Source organism: Equus caballus, chromosome 10 (assembly GCF_041296265.1).
Source record: "Equus caballus isolate H_3958 breed thoroughbred chromosome 10, TB-T2T, whole genome shotgun sequence".
Lineage (NCBI taxonomy): Eukaryota > Metazoa > Chordata > Mammalia > Perissodactyla > Equidae > Equus > Equus caballus.
This window is the reverse complement of record NC_091693.1, coordinates 72214622-72234249: the sequence shown is the minus strand read 5'-3', so window position 1 is coordinate 72234249 and position 19628 is coordinate 72214622. Positions and strand designations below refer to the sequence as shown.

The window sequence follows — 19628 nt, the reverse complement described above, 5'->3', positions numbered from 1 at the left end:
CCAAACATTCAGAGGGTTCCTATCATAAGTGATAACCTCACCCATCCCCATACTTTCTCAGGTGTAAAAACTTGTTCGTTCTTTTCTTCAAACCCCACCACTTTCTGTGTCAAATCTTTCAAGGCCTTTCATAGATAACTCTTCTGCCATATAGTTTTTCTCTTCTCCTTTGGGAAGATAAAATGTTTCTTCAGGTACTTGGTGTACTTTGTAGGGACCTATGTTCTAGAAAAGAATACATAATTCATTATAGTGAATTCCACAAATATTTATTAAGGCATTTTGTCAGGCCCTGGGAAGATAAGTATAAGAAGATAAAGTCCTTTATTGTTAAAGATTTGGGGAAAGACTGATATGCAAACAAGTAATTAACAGAGTGATACAGTAAAATAAAATACAAAGATAAATTTTCACATTTTTCACTCTTTCCTTTCTAGTTTGGAAGTTTTGTGAAAACAGAGATGGGGTGTCTTATATCCCTCACTGGATCTAGCATAATGTTTTGCGCAAAATTGTCACCAGATAAATATTTATTGAATGGCAAAATGAATGGCTCAAATGGAGAAAAAGAACAAAATAATCTAGTACCCAGAAAGACTTTTGATGAAGTAGTGGAAGGAAGAAAATGGTTTTCAAGGCATTTGTAAAACTGATGTCAAAAATTTGCAAAGCCTTTCTTAAAAGCAAATTTCTTATTTAAGTAATTAGAAAAGGTTCAAACACTATATCATTTAACCTTTCATTTGCCATTTTAACAGAACATTACTTTGGATCAACTTTTATTTGCTTTGCTTTTGTACATTTTAAGGTGACTATTACACTAGAGGTAGAAGAGGGTTGGACTCTAGACATGTGCTGTCCAATACAGTAGGCCACTAGCCACCAGTGGCTATTGAGCCACTTGAAATGTAGCTAGTCCAAACTGAGATCTGCTGTAAGTATAAAATAAACCCTGGATTTCAAAGACTTTGTATGGAAAAAAGAATGTAAAATATCAATTTTTTGTATTGATTGCATATTGAAATAACATTTTTCATATATTGAGTTAAATAAAATGTAATAAAATTAATTTCCCCTATTTATCCATTATTTTAATGTGGCTACTGGTAAATTTTAAATTACATAGGACAGCACGGTTCTAGACTTGATGAATATCTCCAAGCATATAGAATACCTGTAAAAATTAAGCATGTTATTACTTTCTCCCCATGAAATTTGTTGTGACTTTAGGACTTGGGTTATTTAGCTAAAATTCAAGATGGCTAAAGTATAGCTAGAGGCCAATGGGTAAAAGGGTAAAATGTAATGTCTTCAATCAACTTGTTCTCAAGTACCCAAGATATACTCAGTACTTTGCAAAACGTACTGTGTAAAAACTATGTTTCCAGAAAGAAGTAGGTTAGATCTGGGTGCCAAGTTGGCACTCCTAGTTAAATTGATTATTTAAAGTAGTCTCTAACATTTAGGACCTATAGCTTCATATTTTTCTCAAATGTTCTGTATTTTTTGGTTTACAGACGTACATGAACCTCAAAAAGTAAAATAATTTCAGTTATTAAATATACCATTTTGTGTATGTTACTTGGGCTCCAAATTATTTTTTTTTAAAGATTTTATTTATTGTCTTTTTCTCCTCAAAGCCCCCCAGTACATAGTTGTATATTCTTTATTGTGGGTCCTTCTGGTTGTGGCATGTGGGATGCCGCCTCAGCGTGGCTTGATGAGCAGTGCCATGTCCGCGCCCAGGAGTCGAACCAACGAAACACTGGGCCGCCCGCGGCGGAGTGCGAGAACTCAACCACTCGGCCACGGGGCCAGCCCCTTGGGCTCCAAATTTTAACAGTTGGCCAGCAACAGGAAAAGAAACCTTGAATCTACCATTGCATCAAGTCAATTCAATGCTTACCACTTGAAGAAGCATATTTTATTTTTGAAAATTAGTGTAGTTTTTGCTGCAAGATTCAGCAAAAAAAATTATTTTGTATTGGATACTATATTAAGGATTATATGAGACAGTGAAGTAAAGGTTGTCCTTGCACTTGAGGAACTCTATCTCCTGAGGGGATGCCATTCCTTGAGTATTTCCTCTTCAGCAAATCCATGTACTTAAAACCAGTCACACACACAAGAAAACTCAGGAGATTAATGTGGGCAAGAGGAGTTGTCAGAGATGGTCAGGACCATCCCCTCAGGGCCAACTTCCTCTCCCTCAGTGTTAGTTGAAGATGTAGACTGTGTAGAAGTGACAGATGTAAACTTTATCCGTTCTTTAGTGTGGGAGGTGTTGGACTTGTGAGCAGTTCTTATCTGTTTGCTTGAAGTGCTTTGTTTCAGCTCCGAAGGGCCTCTGCTTCATCAGTGGACCACATCCTCAACAAATGTGTGCTGAAACCAAGCCCTCAATAAGAAGACCTATATTTACTGAATTTTGTAGAGCAGTACATGAATCTCAAGTAAATTTAAGTTTCTAGATATGTAGTCAATTTGGGGCAGTGTTGGGTCTATCTAGAACTGTATGAAATAACCCACTAGCACTGATAACTATTCACAATGTGTGCTTCCCACTTACCTCCTATAGTCTCTAATTATAGAATGATCTTTTAAATTTGAGTATTTTTATTACCTTGATGGAAATTGATCAATTAGGTCTTTAACTATGCACTTTTGTAGTTTAAATATTTTTTCTATTTTTGATGACTGATAAAAATAAGCCATAGGGCTGGCCCGGTAGTGTAGTGGTTAAGTTTGTGCACTTTGCTTCAGTGGCCTAAGGTTCGCAGGTTCAGATGCCCAGCATGGACCTGCACACTACTCATCAAGTCATGCTCTGATGGCATCCCATGTATAAAATAGAGGAAGATTTGGCACAGATGTTAGCTCAGGGACAATCTTCCTGAAGCAAAAAGAGGAAGATTGGCAATACATGTTAGCTCAGGGCCAATTTTCCTCACCAAAAAAAAATCTATATAACATTTTTAATATTTTTCCAACTTTTTATTTTGAAAATTTCAAACCCACAGAAGTTGAAATCATAATATTAAAATATTAATATTGCCTTCCAAAAAAAAACCAAAGAGTAATCAGTAGAGGTAAACAAAAGTCGCTAGTAAGTCATTGCCCTTTCTTACAAGGGAATTTGAAAGACAAAGTACATCTGCTATCATGGGTTGCATCTAGGAGGAACTGGCACACTTTTCTAACCCCTCAGCCTGGAGGGGCCATCTTTCCCTAAAGAGGTGCCAAGTGTGCTTGCTGATGCCCTGGGACAAAGTTAAAATATATATATATATATATATATATATATTCACGTACACTAAATAATAGGTGGATCCATACTTGATGGAAAGATCATATTATAACATGCTGGGTCATTCTGAAAGGAAGTTTCCTGGGAGTGCGAACTTCAACAATGGGCTGGCTGCAGACCAGATTTGCAAATTACTTGAAACTAGGGAGTAAAATTACTCATTAGAAATAATGGTCCTGGGGCCGGCCGGGTGGCGCAGCGGTTAAGTGTGCACGATCCGCTTCTTTGCGGCCTGGGGTTCGCCGGTTCGGATCTCGGGTGTGGACATGGCACTGCTTGGCACGCCATGCTGTGGCAGGCGTCCCACATAGAAAGTAGAGGAAGATGGGCATGGATGTTAGCTCAGGGCCAGGCTTCCTCAGCAAAAAGAGGAGGACTGGCAGTAGTTAGCTCAGGGCTAATCTTCCTCAAAGATAATAATAATAATAATGGTCCTCCAAATGGGAATAGGTTAAAAGAATTAGCCTAACTGAACAGAATAAAAATTAATAGAGATACTTGTAAAGTGTTGGACACAAACTTCAGTAAACTGTAAGATGGAGAAGCCTAACTTAGTAGCACATTAATACTTTAAGGGTTTGGCAAATTATTAGGAGTGAAAGAGCAATATTGCTGCCCCAAAAGCTAACGTTCTCCCAGGATCCATCTAAAGTAGTATACTATTTATAATAAAGACAGTAAAAATACCTTTCTATTCTGTCATTTGGATGTTATTTTGTTCAGACTTTAGGAAGAATGCTGGCATAATGAATCTTGTTTAATTAGCATACAGAATGGATGAGGAACATGGAATTGATCTCTTGCTAGGGTGGTAGGAGAGTTGAGGGGAAGGATATAATGATGATCTTCCAGTACTTAAAGAGCTCTTTTGTGGAATCAGGCTAATTCCATTCTGCAAGACTACAGAGTCAAAATGTGGAGCAGATGTGCTGGGAGCCTGTACTACATGCCAGGCCCTTTGCAATAGCTGGATGTTATAAGGTGGTAGATTTCTGAGTAAATTTAACAAAACTGGGAAGGGAGTGGATATTCCCTCACTTGAGTTCAAGGAAAGGTTATCTGTGATTTCCCAATCTGTCTGCACCTTAGGGTCTAATTTAATTGGTTTGTGATAGAGCTTTGACATCAGGATTTTTTCAAAGCTCCCCAGCTATTTAAAATGGGCACTATTAATGCAATCAAGAAAATGCAAATGGACTCAAACTGTATATATATACTGACTAGAAAGCAAGTGGAGAAAGCACTCATTTTCCAGTACTAAACTGCTCTGAACTCTGGAACCAGAGTTTGAAGCTTGAAGAAATGAAAACTTAGAAATGAAGTCACTACCTCAGAAGACATTCACGGGCTTATGTGTATGAATCATGCTTTTAGTTGCTTTGGCTGATAACTGCTTCGTTCTTTATGGAAGTCTTTCATCTTTGAAATTCTATACACTTATAGTTTCATAATAGAATTTGCCATTAATTTTATACTGCCTGCACTATCTATTTAATGTAGGTAAATCTTAGCATAAAAATTACCAAGTCAGCTTTTATTTATTGAAAGTCTATGGGGATAAATACTTTACACATATCTTATTTCATCATCTCAACAGTCCTGTGAGTTAAATTTCATTATATTCTTTTTATATATGAGGAAATTGTGGCTCAGAGAAGTCTAGTGACTTGCTCAAATTGAACAGCCAGTAAGTGGCACAATTGAGACCTGAAGCCAGATATGTCTGATTCCAGTGTATGTGTCTTTACCCAGTGTATTAGTCAGGGCTCTCCAGAGAAATAGAGCCAATAGGAAGAGATTTATTATGAGGAATCAGTTTGGGTGATTATGGAGGCTGAGAAGTCCCATGATCTGATGTCTTTAAGTTGGAGACCCAGGAAAGCTGGTGATGGTATAATTCCAGTCTGAGTCCCAAGGCCTGAGAATAAAGGGCTATGACCAGTCCAAGGGCAGGAGAAGGCTGATACCCCAGTTCAAGTACCCAGGCAGGAAGCAAAAGGGGTAAATTCCTTCCTCCTTCACCTTTTTGTTCTATTCAGGCCCTCATGGATTGGATGATGCTCACTCACATTTCAGAGGGCAATCTACTTTCCTGAGTCCATGAATTCAAATGCTAATTCCAAAAACACCCTCACAGGCACTTAGAAATAGTATTTAATCTGGGCACCCTTTGGCCCAAACAGACACATAAAATTAACCATCACATCCAGCATACAAAGATATGAGGTCATTCAGGTCAGGGAACTTGTCCCTGATTTCCCTTATGAATGGAGAAAGTAAGGATATATGACATTTTCTTGGCTAAACATTATCACAGGGAGCCATCATAACCAAACAAGCTTGTCTGAGAAAATTTTAATTTTGTTAACAGTGATAGCCTAAGTATAAAAGATGATTCAATTTTAATAATATATAGAGCATCAAACATATATTGAAAACTCATGTCATAGTTCTTTTAATGAATGTATAGTCAATAAACTTGCTATAAATACTCTCTTCGGAGCACTTTAAACTTGAACACCAAAGGCAGACAAACTAGAGTCAGATTATCTTCTTAAAGACCACTTCCTCCCTCTAGTGACTAGAAATGGGAATACCATATTCCCAAGCATTTAAAAAACTTTCTCACTGTGTATTGTGTACCTCCCTCTAACAGAGTGTTTGGGAAATTTGCCAGAGTTATTTTGGTTATTATAACGAATGTGGGTGCTACTGGCATTCCTTAGGGGCATTAGGAATGCTAGACATCCTGCAATGTGAGGGACAGTGCCCCACATAAAACAATTATCTAGTGCTAAACCTTCATGTAGATGAAAAATCTATTATTAAAGCCTAGAACCTAGCACTATTTATATATGAAAACAAATCTTTTTGCACTGTTTTATCAACAACACAGTGAAAGGCAATCTATGGGACAGGAGAAAATATTTGCAAACCATATATCTGGGGTGCTCTGTATTGGAGTTTCTATTACAAAGAGTTGTAATCAGTCATTTTCTAATAAGAATTTAAGACATTAATAATACACAAAATTTAAGTTTTCCTTCATTCTTGCATTTTTCTAAGGATTAACACTATTATTTTCACACTCCAACAAACAAAACGATAATAGATAATTACTATCAAATGAATTGTATGAGCTAACAGACTTGAGTAGAAAATAACTTTTTCTTACTTTTTAAGTAAATATTTTAAACTAACATTTTAAATGTTTAATATGTTAGTTTAAAATATTTTAATTAAGACAATAGCTTCAGTGCCTGCAAACAATTATTGTTTCTGCCCTGCAGTGAATTATCACAGGAGCAAATTTTGGCCAATATTTGCTAGCTTCATGCCCATGGGCATTATGAAGCAGGAACTCTTTTTAGATTAAGATTATAACCTGAGGTTAGACAATATATAATATGCATAATTTTAGAAATTAAAATCTCCTGAGATTACATTTCTTCCAGTAGTGCTTAAGGGCTATATTTGCACGCTCCCGTGTGTGGGGGGTCACCTCATCTCTAAGTAAGGAACATACAATACTTTGCTACTTACATTAGTCAAAAGTGAAGGGGAAATATTGTCCCATTGCTTCGTAGGTGTTGCCCAAAGTATATAAACTTTAAAATCTCCAAGACAAATTGAAATAATCCTGTATTATGCCTTGTTAGGATGAGAGAAGTTTCCCTCTCGGCTGCTCCTAACTTTTTAAATCATACTTAGCACAGCAACTTTTCACCTTTCTTAAAAATCAAACTCCGCTCATCTCAATTCTTGGATAGTAGCCATGAATCTGTACATTAAAGAAGGAAGGCATTTGAATTGCTGAATCTACTTTACTATACCGAGAAGCCCAATGACCTAACAGACTAGAATAGACAATAACCTTTCTTAAGTAAATATTTTAAGAGACAATAGCATAGGTGCCTTAGAAATTCTTTCAGTGCCTTAGAAACCCATATTAACACAGTTCTCACATGCTTGAGTCTAGTCTGCAACTATTTTTTTAAGCCAAACCTCTTCCAGACAGACGAAAATCGTAACATTCTCTAACAGAAAGATAAAGAAGCACCCTTGACTGACCACTGTGATCGCAAGGCAGCGAGTTCTCGCGCGATGTTAAGATGCTACCGCCCTGACGTCACCGGTTGCCATGGTAGCAGCCTCCCAAGAGGAAAAGAGAGGTGGTGCGAGGGGCGGAGCGCGGCTTCTGCGGAGGACAAGGGACGCTCTCCTGCCATAGGACTGACTGCTCCCAAAATGAGCGGGCTGGATGAGGGCAACAACCTCCCTGTCGCTAAAACCTGCGACCTTGGTACTCCCAACCATGCCCCGGGACATCCGGACCGAAACCAGTGCCAAGGCGAGGAAACCGAGGCAACACAGGTGATGGCGGACACAGGTGAGGGCGGCTTGGAGCCCGCCGCGGAGGGAGGCGCACTCCAGGACTCCGTGGGCTACGGCCCCCCGCTCCGCATTCGAGTGGCCGGGAGTCGCGGCCGTGCAGCGACCCAAGTGGGCCAGAAAGAGACCCCGCCTGCCACAGAGAGCCTGGAAGGAGCCTCTGCCTCGGTAGCAATCGACAATAGCCAGGAAAATGGCTGTCAGCGTAGAGAGCCACGCAGCCCCGCTGGGGAGAAAGCGCTAGAAACCTGTGGCGCGGGGGGTTCGGGGTCTCAGATGATGTTCGGGGCGAAGGCCAAGGAAATGACGACGAAAAAGTACGCCGTTTCAGCAGCAACGGAAAAGGAAGGAGGAGCAGAGGAAGTGGTGGAGGAAAAGAAGGTGATACAGAAGGAAAAAAAGGTGGTAGGAGGAGTGAAAGAGGAGACCCGGGCCAGGGCCCCGAAGATCAGTAACTGCATGGACTCGCTGGAGGCCATCGATCAGGAGCTGTCAAACGTAAATGCCCAGGCTGACAGGGCCTTCCTTCAGCTGGAGCGCAAGTTTGGCCGCATGCGAAGGCTCCATATGCAGCGCAGAAGTTTCATTATCCAAAATATCCCAGGTTTCTGGGTCACTGCCTTTCGGAACCACCCCCAGCTGTCGCCTATGATCAGTGGCCAAGATGAAGACATGATGAGGTACATGATCAATTTGGAGGTGGAGGAGCTTAAACACCCCAGAGCAGGCTGCAAATTCAAGTTCATCTTTCAGAGCAACCCCTACTTCCGAAATGAGGGGCTGGTTAAGGAATATGAGCGCAGATCCTCTGGCCGGGTGGTGTCTCTCTCCACTCCAATCCGCTGGCACCGGGGCCAGGATCCCCAGTCCCATATCCACAGGAACCGGGAGGGGAACACTATCCCCAGTTTCTTCAATTGGTTCTCAGACCACAGCCTCCTAGAATTCGACAGGATTGCTGAGATTATCAAAGCAGAACTGTGGCCCAATCCCCTACAGTACTACCTGATGGGTGAAGGGCCCCGCAGAGGAATTCGAGACCCAGCAAGGCAGCCAGTAGAGAGCCCCAGGTCTTTCAGGTTCCAGTCTGGCTAACTTCTGCCCGTGGGAGAATCTTTCACACAAGTTTCCTTACCACCTCCTCTTGGACCTATGCTTAGCCAGCAGCATGCAGTCGTCTGTCTGCTTTCTCTCCACACTGGATTACTTTGTTCTTTGGTTCTTCTAAGTCTTCAACAACCACTTGCAGGAGTGTCGCTTATATGCCTCTTTTCTTCTTCCTCTGGACATTCATGCTGTTCTGCATCGTGTTACATGTTCCAAGTGCATGGCCTTCCACTGCTTCTATGCCAAGCACATGATGCTGTAGATATGCACTGCCTTCCTTTGCATGCCTTGGGCCCTGTCTGTGACCATGGTCTTCTCCCAGTTATTTAAGTGATTATCTACCACAAAGAAGCTTGATATATCTTTGCAAATAACTAGTTGGGCTTCATACTTTATGCTGGCTGTCCTCATACCAATGTACTCTGTGGCAAGCTCTTTGAGTTTCACTGCTACAAGATGAAGCTGATATAAATGATGCCAGCCATCAATCCAAACTGGACATTCCAGGCTACCACTGGTTCTCAGCTGCCTTCCTGGGCTGGTGCCATCTACCCTGCTGGTTATCTGGCAGAATAAGCGGGTGGCTGGTGGGTGGCTACTAGGCATGAATGAGGTAACAGATGAGAGGTGTTCTATGTTATCACATTGGTCTTCGTATGTCTTTGGTCACTGCATTGTGACAAGGTACTGGTGAGTATGAAGGCCTGTGCTATGGCCCACCCACACCTGCTGTCAGCCTTCTGGATGAGCTTTGCCCAGGTACCCTGCCTGCCTCCTCAGGCAATATCTGCAGACTTAAGTTCCCAGGCAGCACACAGGAACCAACCCCACTCCCCACCCTTCAAATGGTTACCCATAAACCCAGTTGACTGTCAGGCAGGTTGGACAGTCATATGTGACAGTGCTCACAACAAAGCTGGTGTGGGGGTCCCTTCTAGCAGTTGGCCTTTCTGAGTCCTAGCCAGCAAACCTCCCTTCATCTAGGCAACTTTGTTGGGCAGCCCCCTCCTGCTTCCATTCTGAGCATGACAAAGTTGCCAGGGTGGGGGCACCAAGGAAGAGGTATTTCTGGTCTTTGGGGCCTGTTACGGTGTCTGTCTATGTCTGTTTCTCTCCCCTCCCCCTCCCTCAATCCTCCCCCACTTCTCTTTCCCTCCCTCCTCCTCTCTGAAGCAGTTACAGCTCAGAAACAGAAAACAAAGCTGGCAAAGCAGGCTTTTTATTTAATTTGTTCTCTCCTTGATTGTGTCCAGAGGGAGAAAGCCACTGTACGATAGAGTCCAGATCTCTTACTGCCCTCCTGCCTCCACCCCACTTCCTTTAGCAAGGTCTGAACATTTCGGAGGGAGATGTATAGGTTAATTGCTTAGTTATGGGCACTGGTTTTTTGGGGCCAACTTTGACAGCTCCGCGCTTTTCCCCTATCCATTCACCAAAACTTTCTCTGTGTTTCTTGAGCTTTAGTTTGAGAAGCTGGAAGTAGAGGCAGAAGGACCTCACAGTGATGGATTCAAGATAGACCCAGAGCAAGCTGTGATCTAAAGCAACCAAAACTTAGTTTCACTCTACTTTTCTAAACATGGAGATTCTTTTTTGGGCCTTGGATCCCTTAGAAATAACCCCAAAGCAGCATTTTGAGGGTCACCCCTGACCTTTGTACCATTCTCTTACTGCCCTGATGTCCCAGGGGCTTCCATCCTCCTGCCTGGCCTTCTTGGCTCTCAGTCTTCACCTTCCCCATTTCCTTCCCTGCTTGTGTCCTAACAAATGAGGGAGCAGGCTGCAGTCTGCATTGTGGGAGACAGAGCCTCCCTCTTAGGAGGTAAGGGCGTGTGTAGAGTCTGTCTGGATTTCCAGGACGAGTGCCAGTAGGTGGGACAGCGGTGCTGTCAGAGCTCTTACTTATGGAGGTGTATGGTAGTTGTGACTATCTGCCCTTATCCTTTCTCCTTCCTTTTTGAAGGCCTAAGCTCCCCGAGGGCTTGGGAGGTCTGAACACAGAGCAGTGGAGAGGGTGCCCTAGGCTGGGGAAACTGAGAGCCCAGAAAGGGAAATGAGCCCCCTGTGGAGTGGGCCTGGAAAGGCAGGCAGGAAAGACTGGAACCCTGCAGGGTCGTGGGTGGGAGGGGAGGCCCCGGAGGCTTTTCCCAGGAGAGGTGAGAGAATCAAAGTGCTTGATGGTTAAAGAGGGTGCTTGGAGGAGTTAGGTTTTCCTCCAGTTTTTCCCTAACTCCTTGCGTTCACCAGTAGGTTTTTGTAAACGAAAGGGCAGGTCTGGATGTTTTCTTTCTGTTATTCTAGGCGTGACATTTTATATGTGAAGATTAATGGTATATGTCCTTATTTCACTGTGTTTGAGTAAAATCCTTTTAATTCCTTTCTCCTTTGCTTACTAGCAAAATTTCCATTTACAAAGCAGGACATTTACAGGCCTGCTTTTTGCTTGTAATTGAGAATGTGTGCAAAAATAGCAAACTTGTTTCCTGTGCAGTATGAAGACTTCTGTGAACATTCAAGAATGTACAAGATTGTTCTGGTCTCTCTTCATATATAGCTCTATTCTTAGAAATATAATTTGAATGTGATCTTTGAAATTTTACAAATTGTTGCTGTCTTGTGAAAGAAATCTCAAAAAGAAAAACGTAACTCTGTTGTTTTACTTGGTATTTCTTGCCCTAGTAGTAATGTTATACTTGACATTTTATGTTCCTAACCAGTATAAGTACTTGTAGAATTGCTCTGTCAATCTAAACAAGGATTGTTAGTACTTTAGTCTTCTCTGTGCTTGGAGGAAAAATAAAATCTGTCAATCTGCTGTATTTCTTGTTTTCACCAAAAAATAAAAATAAAGTTCTGTCTATGTTGCCTAGGCTAATAAAAGGTTGAAAAATCATTAAAGTTATCAAATCGTCACAATAAGCATCATCCTGAAGTTTAGGAAAAAACCTCCAAAATCTTTTGCTTGAAAAATGGTAAATAAGCACAACTAAAATTGCGTACTCAAGAACATAATTTTTAATTAAAGCACCACATATTGATTTTTGCCACTTACTTAAAATACCATTTTCAGTGGAAAACTCTTCATGCACCATCTTTGTTTACTACATTTATGTTAGCTACGTCCCCCCCAGTCTCAGTGTTTTCTTAATGAGCTTAAGATAGACTTTAGGAAGAATTAATCATTGTGCATTCTGTAAGTGCTACTTAAATTCTTTTCCTACAACAATGTGGTGCTTTTTTAAAAATAAAGAACTACAAAAAAATTATGACTGAAATGTCTAGAAACAAATGATAGCAGACATCACAACTTCAATTACCAGTGATGTTTTGCTGTTCAGCAGCTGTTACACGAAGGTTGGCAGATAAATACTTAGGCATTCTCTGTAGTAGAGAGGGCTATGGATGCTGCAAGAGCTGTGAAAATGAATCACCAAGTATTTTTAGCCATTTAACAAAAATGTGACATAAATGGCCCCAAATTACTGATTTGAGCTAGAGATTGTTAAATATACAGTTGGACTTGCTGACTCTTGGTGCAATTCTTACCTGCGCGTTTTACTTGCTGAAGTATAATTTTTCAAGGCCTGGAGAACTTTAAGTATTAGCTAGGCTTTCTTTTGCAAGCTCTAGACCCATCATAATCCCAATTTTCCCTTAGAGTCTTCATTTTACATTTGCAATTCAGTGATTGATTTCTGCATTCTCAACCACCTGTTTCAAGCATTATCTCTTTTAGCCCATTCTGGACATAGTCAGAAAATACCTTTTTGTTGCCCTCGGTTTTTTATCAGCTTTAGTCTAACCAATAGTATTCATTTTTCTAGTAAGCTAGTGCCACTCATTTGTTACAGATTAACACGGGGTTTCTGTTCTGTTTAGTCTAATACAGTTAGACTCAATTAAGCATTCTCTAGGTTTCACTTACCAACCACAACCAATTGGTTCACTCGTATAGTCCTACTCCATTTCTTTGCATTGCCTTTTTGTCTTTCTTACTCAGTTCTAGAACTGAATTATTCTTTATGCAGACCTCCAAACTAGTTAAGAGATTCTCTCATTCTCTGTTCACCAGAGAAGTATCATTTTGGTCTGCTCAGGCCATAATGTCCTGTGAGTACTAGTGACATACTTCATAATTTCCCTGGTCCCCACATAACAGAATCTCCTTGGGAATGCTTTCCTATTTCTGGATATTCAGCTCAGGCCAGACACCCACCACAGACCTTCCTTACTCAGAGCCCCTTCTCCCCGTTACTTCTGCTGCTGCTTCTACTTTATCTCCAGTTGATTCAAGTTTCCTTAAATCAATTTTCATCACTAAAAACAAACCAAAAACATTACCTGTATTCTTAATTATTGAGGTCCCTGCCCTATGGATATCTGAGTTTGCATCAGATGCACATTCTTGGCTTGACAATCTCAAGAGATTTGGGCTACGTCACGCAGTTCCACATGTGTTCTCACGTTACCTTCATAATCTTGACACAAGTTTTACTATCTCCATCGAAATAGTTGAGAAAACAGGATCAGAAAGTTGAAGTAAATTGCCTAAAATGCAAGTAACAGACGTATTTTTTAAATTTCATGCTAGGGTACCTATCACTATAACACAGTGATCTGAACTAAATTTGGTATAAAACAAAAACCCTATTTACGTGAGTATTCTGGACTCAGTTGAAGGTTATTTTTAACCCATTCATGGACTGGTCTTTGAAAGGGGTACTTTTACAGGATTCCATAGAGATTAAAACACTTCTGAATTTACATATGTAATCTTAATGTTTGCTGTCTAAATAAATAAAATTAGTTTGTTCCCTTTATCAAAGGGAGTAAATGCACCAAAAGGACTTTAAATATTATTACGAAATTTAGATGCTAAGAACTGTAAAGAAATGTTGACATCTCTATTATGTTTAGAGAATATTTATTTTTTAATTGATTCAAGTTGGTGATGGCTTTTAACAAGCATTTAGTAAATTTATTCCTTCTCTTCTTTATTAAACTTTATTAAGCTTTGATCTCTACCAAGAAAGTAAAATGAGGTGTTTTTTTTTTAAGAGTCCGAGAACAGGTGCATGGGACAAGAAACTGACAAGCAGTCTATGTGCTATTGTAGTTCTCATTCTAAGTAATGACCCAACTTCTCTATAGGCCCAGACATCCCATCTTCCACGAAGTTTACTCGGACCAGTTTTCATTATTCCTTCTCCATTTTGGTTTCCTCAGCGCCAAAGAAGGAAGTTTACTAAGTGTTCAAGGTGGACATTTGAACCTGAATATGAAGAAAGTGTAGACCTGCTCATTGATGACTTTAGCATATGTGGCTTCCACGAAGAGCACACTTCGTTACACATTTTAGGACTCCCATGATTCTTGGTTCTCTATTTTACTCTTCCAGGTAAGTTCTATGTTATATCTGTTTTAATACTTTTTACTAAATCATAAGTTACTTTAGGAGAGAGCCCATGTCTTCATTTTTAATCCCTCATGTGTCGTGGTATGGCGTGATTGTTAAAAGCAAGTGTAGTTTTAGACAGAATTTGCCCCATTCTAGATCTAACATTGGAAGACTTTTATGTGTCAATCAACTAAGAGCATGCTTTGGGGGTCAAACTTGGGCTCGTGTACAGGCTCTGTTCCTTAGTGCAACATTGAGCAAGCATATTTAACCTCTGTGAATTTCAATTTCCTCATCTGTAAAATTTTAATAACTGTATACACCTCATATGATGACTATAGGGAGTAAATAAGGTAGATGAAGTAGCCTGGTGAGGAGTCAGCACTCATTATCATTATTTTTTTTTTACCATTACTTCTGAGGATGATTTGAGAGACCAACAACAAGAGACACCTTTTTGAATTCACCCTGTGTGGACTGGACAATGCCCAAGGATTTTCAATGGCAGCAACCAGACCACACTGGGTGAGTCCACTCTTGAATATATCCCAGTCTTGCACTAACTTGGAAGCTAACTCTTGTGATAATCTTGTGCTCAAGAGCCTGAGAAGAGGTAAGGAACGTTCCTGCAATATCACACATTTAAAAAAGGCTATCCATGTGATTCCAGCATACAGTCAGGGTTATTATATCCAAAGAGATAGACTGACATTCCATTTTATGTTGGTTTGTTATATGAAATAATCATATAGATTTGATTTTCATTCAAACCAGCTCACTAAAAGTGTGTGTACTCATATATGTGTGTATATGCATATGGATGTACATATGTATATATATATGCTTTAAATATATATATATATATTTAAAGTTATTGTTGGGTATGATCTTTGGTGGAAAAGTCATACTTGATTCAATTTAGAGTTTAACAAACTCAGAAGTAGCTGACTTTAGATTGCAGTTGGTTCAGCCGAAGCTTTTGCTACCTCAATATTCCAAATACCAAAACCTGACAAACTGTTTGCCCGCTGTGCCATTCAGATCTTTTCTCTGCTGATGAGATCAACTGGCCAGCAAAGAAAACCTCGCTTCTCTTGCATATTTGTAGGTATCTTTTAGATGATGAATGTTTGCCTGGATGCTAATATTTAACTGCCTGTTGATACAATTTTCCTGCTTTCTTACTTGATATAACTTTATCATAGGATATCCAGCTTTTCTTCTCAAATATGCTTTTTAATTTTTATAGTGCCATTTTTGGATGATTATTTTTACTCTTCATAGCCAAGTAGAGACACTGGCACTTTTTAGAGACAATGAAAAAATTTAAAAGTCTAATTACAGTCCAACAAAAAAAACAACATTCATTAGAAGCAGTGACCAACTTTGTTAGAAAGGGGAAAGGAAATTTGGAAATAAACTTTACCCTTTTTTGACAAGATGGAAAAAACTGAGGTCAGATTATGTGGTGACTTGTTCAGATTCCTTGGGTAGGTACTGGTAAAAGCAGGACTAGAACTTCTGACTTGAATTTTTTTTCCACTCTTTAGTGGCCAAAAAAGTGCAATTAACTTCTTATTTTGGAGTTCTCATTTTTCATATTAACAACAGCAGTTTATAGGCACTTAAAGATGTATTATTCTTTGCCATTGACAAAATAAACATGAATAAGGAAAAATAGCTTTATTTTTAAAAGAAATCAAATGTCTATTGACAGTATACATGAGACAGCATCTTTCATTTAGCTCTAAGCTTGATTGCGTATGCTCATTATCATATTCCAATGAGATTTTGGAAGTCAATTTCAAATACATTGTTGTATACTTAGTAGTAGAGAGCAAACAAAGCTACTGACTTTGAGGAAAAAATTTCAGTAACTGTTTATCTACCCTGAGATACTTATCCTCACAATATATTGGAGGTTATTTGAGCATTTAAAAATTTAACAAAATATTTATCCTTTCACTACATGCATCAGTATGCTAAATTCTCTGCTGCAATCCAAGTAAAATAATGATAGTTACCAGCATGTTTTCTGATACTGTCCATGATGCACACAGTGAAATTACAGCATAAGAGTAGCCAGGAATTTATATTGTAAACATTATCTGGCTCCAAACATCTTGCAACAAATAGCTACTAATATGACTATACATACGTGGTATACATAGCACACAGAACACAATAATCCCAGATTGTAATATAACTATAAATCCCTTAAAGCAACTTTTCTCAACCTTTTTTTCATTATCATCCCCCATTCCAAGGAGAAAAATTAAATTTAAATTAAATTAATAAATTTAACTTTAAATTACATTTCTCCCTAATGTGAGAAATTAATACTAAGGAATAAGACTTTATTGGGTAGGGTTGAGCTTTGGAAGGCCACAATCCATTGCATCATCTAAGAGTTTTTTTCCCCTTACGAACCAATTTTTGTCCCATTGAGAATACATGCCTTAAAGTGAAGGAAAATGAATGAAACAGCCTTTAACATTATTAGGAAGGAGAAAACCCTAATGGGTAACATCGGAAGTTGAAATAATTGGCTTCTCATATCATCTCTGCCCATACTGGCTGTGTGGTCTCAGAAGAAATCATGTCTCTTTATTTCCTTTTTTTTGGGAAAACACAACAATAGCATAAAACCTGACAGCTTGGAAAAATAGTTTAATGTCACTGGACCCAGTGTTCGTGGCTATAAATTGAAGGAACAGGTGTAAATCAGTTCTTCTCAATTCTGGCTGCATTTTCTGGGGCCTGGAAGAGAAGCCAATGCTCATCTATATTCCCAGACCAATTAAACGAATCTCTGGAGGTGACAGTCTAGCCAGTGGTTCTCAAATTTAGGGTGAATCACACTGTAATTTAACACAGATTGCGTGGGGCCCATTCCCAGAGTTTCTGATTCTGTAGGTCTGGGGTAGAGTCTGCAAATATGCATTTCTATCAAGTTCTCAGGTGATGCTATGGTGGTGGTTTCGGGACCACACTTCGAGAACCACTGTCTAGGCATATGTGTAAATATGTGTGTGTATGTATATACGTATAACTCCCCAGACGAATTCTCATCTCAGAACTATTGGTATAGAAAATATGAATAAGGTTCTTTTCAGTTCTAAGATACTGAAATTTTAATAAGCTGAGAGTTCCTGGGCGTGAAGATGATCCATATGGAAAGCAGTCCTATGGAAAAACATATCAATGTCTTGGTCAATTTTCAATATGAATTTGTTCCTCTAAGGCATTTTACAGTGTTTCTTGAAAATTAACATCTTTATAGGACATTTGCTGCATATATGGTTCTTCACTTCACTTTTTAGTAAAGATAATTTATTTGGTTGTCAGTTTCTCATTATTTGATAAGACCAATGGAGGGTATGGATAGTAGCCAGCCGTTTTTGAACTATTTGAAGAGAACCTGGTAAATTTGTAGTCCAGGGGTAATTCTGAAAAAAAACAAGTGAAAAAAAAAAAAAAAGATTTGATTATTCTGAAGATCTCAAAAGGGCTTCTATAAGTATAAACAAATCAAAATTTGATAGTCATTGATAAAAAACTTATTTTTTAGAGTTTCCTAATTTTAATATTCTTTTCTCGCCTGGATAGGTTGCACCTAGGATGAAGAGTGTAGATGTCTTTCCCTATAAAGTTTACAATCATAATTTAAGTCAGACTACATCTAGAGAAATTACAAATCCTCTTAGAGCTCTAACTAGTGAGTTTAATTTTAATACTCTCCACACAAAAGTTAACACATAAAATAGGGATGCTCATCTGATTTTTTTTTAAATTAAAATATCTCTCAGGCCCTACCTCAGGGGATCATGTAACTGGTAAATGAGAAGTAGTAATCTTCATAGCCCTTGGTAATAACGTGTTGCTAGGAATCATCTTTGAATGCTTAGCTAAATAAGGATTTAATAAGCACAATGTGGTAACTTTCCATATTGTAAACATTACACCCACACACAGTAACAAGGGGAATAGGGAGAGAACATAAAATGCATACTTTATTGATGGTAGGACATTGTGACATCTTCACATGTCTCAAAAGCTAGCCTTCAGATATTTTCTTCCCAAATTTCTTCAAGGAAATGTTACCAGAAATATTACAAGCAAAACACTATGATATATGTCATGTTATGACATTCATGCCACATGTATAGATACTGGGCAGTAATCCTTATTTCACAAATAAAACATCATTTGGTAGTACTGAGTATTTTGAAAATGACACTAGCAGAAACACTATACTTTCTATTAAATGCCACTGAGAATCATCAAGGCCCAAGCAGTTAATCCTTATGAGTAGACAACTAGTACTAGAGATTGTGAAGGAACACTGCCTTTCTGATGCCACAGAAAGTGAAGATTACCGTAAACAGCAAAACATCCAGTATCAGTGAATTACATCGGTCTTCAGTGCTCAGTGAGCTGGAGCGTATTTTGAGCTGTGCCTTAAAGGCATTGGAGAGTAAACTGAGTTATTAAAATTATGTATCTGAAGTCCTGGATTTCTCATAAGCCACCAAAATGATACAGGCTAAGAGTTAAGCCAGCCACCTGTTTCTCTGACTTTCCTATACATTTCCTAAAGCAAGTGTTTAGTTCTCTGTGTAGCCATTATTATAGGGTTAAAAATGATTACGGTATCAAAATGCTTATAAACCAACCACTATTTTAATGTATATGGCTAATAAGTGCAGACTTATAACATCCATAACAATGGCTTATATGCATTTAGATTTCAATGAGATAACCAAGTCTAACAGAATATCCAGGAATAAAGAAACATTAAATGAATACAAAAAGGTTTTAAGAGGCAAAGGGAGACGATCGTGTTTGTTTTTCACCTCCCATCTCACTTAAAACAAAAATTTTATTCTCTCTCTCAGGTAGCCAAAAAGGTCTACTACGGTTAAGAAATTTGGGCATGGAACAGCCAGACTGAGATTAGATGACGATTCTGGTAAAACAAGGATCTCCAGACTGGGCCTCAGCAAGAGGGAAACATTCCATCTCTGTTACAGGAAAGTCACTGTTGGGTGCTGACTATATATTCAGAAGAAAAGAGAAAGGTAGACAACCAAATTCTTGTTTACTACAACAATGTTCTATTAAACTCCATGTACTAAATATACTGTAATATCAACCATATTATCTAACAATTCAATGAAGTGAACCAAAAGGCACAAATATTCTTAAACAGTAAGTTCAATGTAAAATAATATAACAGATAGAAACAGAACAACTTTGGGACTTTTTTTTTTAAGATATTAGCAGGATAACATTTATATAAAGAGTCTAGTCTATCTTCAGTATGTCCAAAGCCATGGCCATCACATCACTTTTCTTCCAGTCGTTTTTCTTCCTTGGAGGTAAATTATATAGGACTATCCAACTTTACTGAATATGTTACTG

The 19628-nt window shown here is 39.0% G+C and overlaps 2 protein-coding genes across 5 annotated transcripts in view; one reads left to right on the top strand and one right to left on the bottom strand.

Annotated features, from left to right (window-relative positions):
- Positions 1–4849: 4849 nt before the first annotated feature.
- Positions 4850–11686, top strand: TSPYL4 (TSPY like 4). The gene has a single exon (XM_005596891.4). The coding sequence runs from the start codon at positions 7412–7414 to the stop codon at positions 8792–8794; it is 1383 nt and encodes a 460-aa protein (XP_005596948.1). The 5' UTR covers positions 4850–7411; the 3' UTR covers positions 8795–11686.
- A 4186-nt stretch (positions 11687–15872) lies between these two features.
- Positions 15873–19628, bottom strand: part of NT5DC1 (5'-nucleotidase domain containing 1) — a 126535-nt gene continuing 122779 nt past the window's right edge. For all 4 annotated transcript variants that reach the window (XM_070223667.1, XM_023650962.2, XM_023650963.2 and 1 more), the window contains one exon: positions 15873–17653. In XM_070223667.1, coding sequence (XP_070079768.1) covers positions 17538–17653 — 116 coding nt within the window. In that variant the 3' untranslated portion in view covers positions 15873–17537. The remainder of the gene's footprint in view (positions 17654–19628) is intronic.